At 57.7% G+C, this 2,333-nt stretch overlaps 1 protein-coding gene across 1 annotated transcript in view; it reads left to right on the top strand.

Annotated features, from left to right (window-relative positions):
- The window catches only part of PTF1A (pancreas associated transcription factor 1a), a 2,102-nt gene extending 909 nt beyond the window's left edge, over nt 1–1,193 (top strand). The window contains exons 2-3 of the mRNA XM_040450946.1: nt 5–236; nt 639–1,193. Of these exons, the coding sequence (XP_040306880.1) occupies nt 5–236; nt 639–841 (435 nt within the window). The 3' untranslated portion in view covers nt 842–1,193. The remainder of the gene's footprint in view (nt 1–4; nt 237–638) is intronic.
- The last annotated feature ends 1,140 nt before the right edge of the window (nt 1,194–2,333 follow it).

Here is a 2,333-nt window from a genome sequence, read left to right as displayed (position 1 = left end):
CGAGGGGCTGCGCTCGCACATCCCCACGCTGCCCTACGAGAAGCGCCTCTCCAAGGTGGACACGCTGCGCCTGGCCATCGGCTACATCAACTTCCTCAGCGAGCTGGTGCAGGCCGACCTGCCGCTGCGCGGCGGCGGCGCGGGCGGCGGCGGGGGGCCGGGAGGCGGCGGGCGCCTGGGCGGGGACAGCCCGGGCAGCCAGACCCAGAAGGTCATCATCTGCCATCGGGGCACCCGTAAGTGCGTCCGCAGCCCAGCTCGGGGAGACGGGCACGGGCACGGGAAGGTCCCGGAGGGGCTGGGTGAACGGACCCACCGGCCGAGCGACGGACAGTTAGAGGGTCCGTCGGCACCGGCGACCTTGAGCACGAGTCGGCGTTCGGCAGGGTCCTTCTGCCACTTGACCGCGGCTGGGAGGGCGTGCGTCTCCGGCAGATTTGCAGCTCCAGGGATTCCGGGGAGTGGGCGCGGGGGGGGGGGGGGGCGCGGGGGGTGGAGGGAGCGGGGTCGTTGTAATAAAACCTAAGACGCGCCCGTTCGGCCGAGGCGCCCAGGACGGGATCCTACAGGACCAGAGAGGGCATCGCTGGGAATACAGTTGGACGTTCATGGTCTGTTTTCTCTTCTCACCTCCTCAGGGTCCCCCTCCCCCAGCGACCCGGATTATGGCCTCCCTCCCCTGGCAGGACACTCCCTCTCATGGACTGATGAAAAGCAACTCAAAGAACAAAATATTATCCGAACAGCCAAAGTGTGGACCCCAGAGGACCCCAGAAAACTCACCAGTAAATCTCCCTTCAACAACATAGAAAACGAACCGCCTTTTGAGTTTGTGTCCTGAGAAGCCCCAGACCCGCCTGAGGATCTGATTCTGTCTCTGTGCATATTGTACATGTAAATATCAATAATGTAATTTAAGAATCACATTTTTCTAAAGGCAATCAACTGTTTGTTATTTATCTATTTATTATCCTGTCGAGTTAATGAAATAGACGATCTCTTTTTAAGTATATAATTTATATAATTTATCCTGATTTTCTGAAAATATGCAATAGCCTGTGATTTCCCCCCCCCCAGCACCTTTGGCAGAACTCTGCGTTGTTGGAAGAACTCTGGCCGGACAACTTCATGCTAATTTATTGCCAGATATGGTTTATTTCTAAGCGATGTTAATAAATGCTATTTACACTTTTTTCTAAAAGTTACTTGTCTAATACATGAGGGGGGTAGCTTTTTAAAAAGAAGAATGAACTTTGTAAAAGATAACTGAACCAGCCATGCAAAATGTGGCTATCTAGCAAGAAACCACCTTTCAGTTAGATTTAGCTGACAGTGGGTAAGAGGGTTAGGCCCCACCTCTCTGAGAGGGCCCCTTATCTGCATCCCTTGCCCTAAATAGTAACTTTGGCCTATATTTATCCTACCCTCCAAACACCCTATGAGGCAAATGGTCACGGCGTATTTATTATTCCCATTTCTCAGAGGCGAAAGCGAGGGCTCAGAGACGATGTTTGACTTACCCAAGGTCACCTTGCCCTGTCTCACCATAGTGCTTGAAGCAAGCGAGTTGGGTCCAGTGGGAACAAAAAGCTAGTTTCTGGGCTCGCTGAGGGAGGGGGTCATGGTGCTTCCGCGGGCTGGGGAGGAAGAGGTGCTCGTGAGCTCCCCGGTGACCCATCCCTCCTGTAGTTACAGGATCAGGTATGTGGACCCGAGTACTCCTTTCAAGGGAGACGGGGTAGACCAGGACGCTGACGTCGGGAGACCCCTTCGGATGCCTCCCAACACAATCCAGGGTCTTTTACGTAAGGCGAGGAGACGGGCCGCTCCCTCGGCACTTCCGCAAAAGTTACTTTTGAAATTGACTTCGTCTCGTCTCCAAGAGAATGATCTCGGCTTCCTTGGCAAGCAGCCTGGGGAGAAGGCGAGCCTCGCGAGGAGGGAGCAGGGCCGCCCCCTAGCGAAGGGGAGAGGCGCGAGGGCGCGCGGCCCGGGTCGCTCCCCCGGAAAGCCCTGGAAACCGGGGCTGTGGCTGGTCTCCTGAGAGGCAGCCCCGCACCTTCTAGGCTCTCCGGGCGCCCTCCGCTCTGAGCCCGAGGCCCCGCGCTCGCGGCGGGCGCGCGCCTTCCAGCTGAGCCGCCGCCGCGCCGCGCAGGCCTGGCCAAGGCGAGGTGCCCCTCCGCCTCCCGGCAGCGGCTTGGTCAGCCAAGGTACAGCGTCGAATCTCCCCCGGTACCCACGGCTCTGCCGCAGGACAATGTGTCGGCAGCATGCTAATTGCTTTAACCTAGTTTCAGACCCACCGAGGGGTTCCTCGCGCGCCGCGGGTGCCA

The sequence above is a fragment of the Herpailurus yagouaroundi genome, unplaced genomic scaffold (assembly GCF_014898765.1).
Source record: "Herpailurus yagouaroundi ecotype Mexico unplaced genomic scaffold, PumYag 203, whole genome shotgun sequence".
Taxonomy (NCBI): Eukaryota; Metazoa; Chordata; class Mammalia; order Carnivora; family Felidae; genus Herpailurus; species Herpailurus yagouaroundi.
This window is presented reverse-complemented; position numbering and strand designations above follow the sequence as displayed.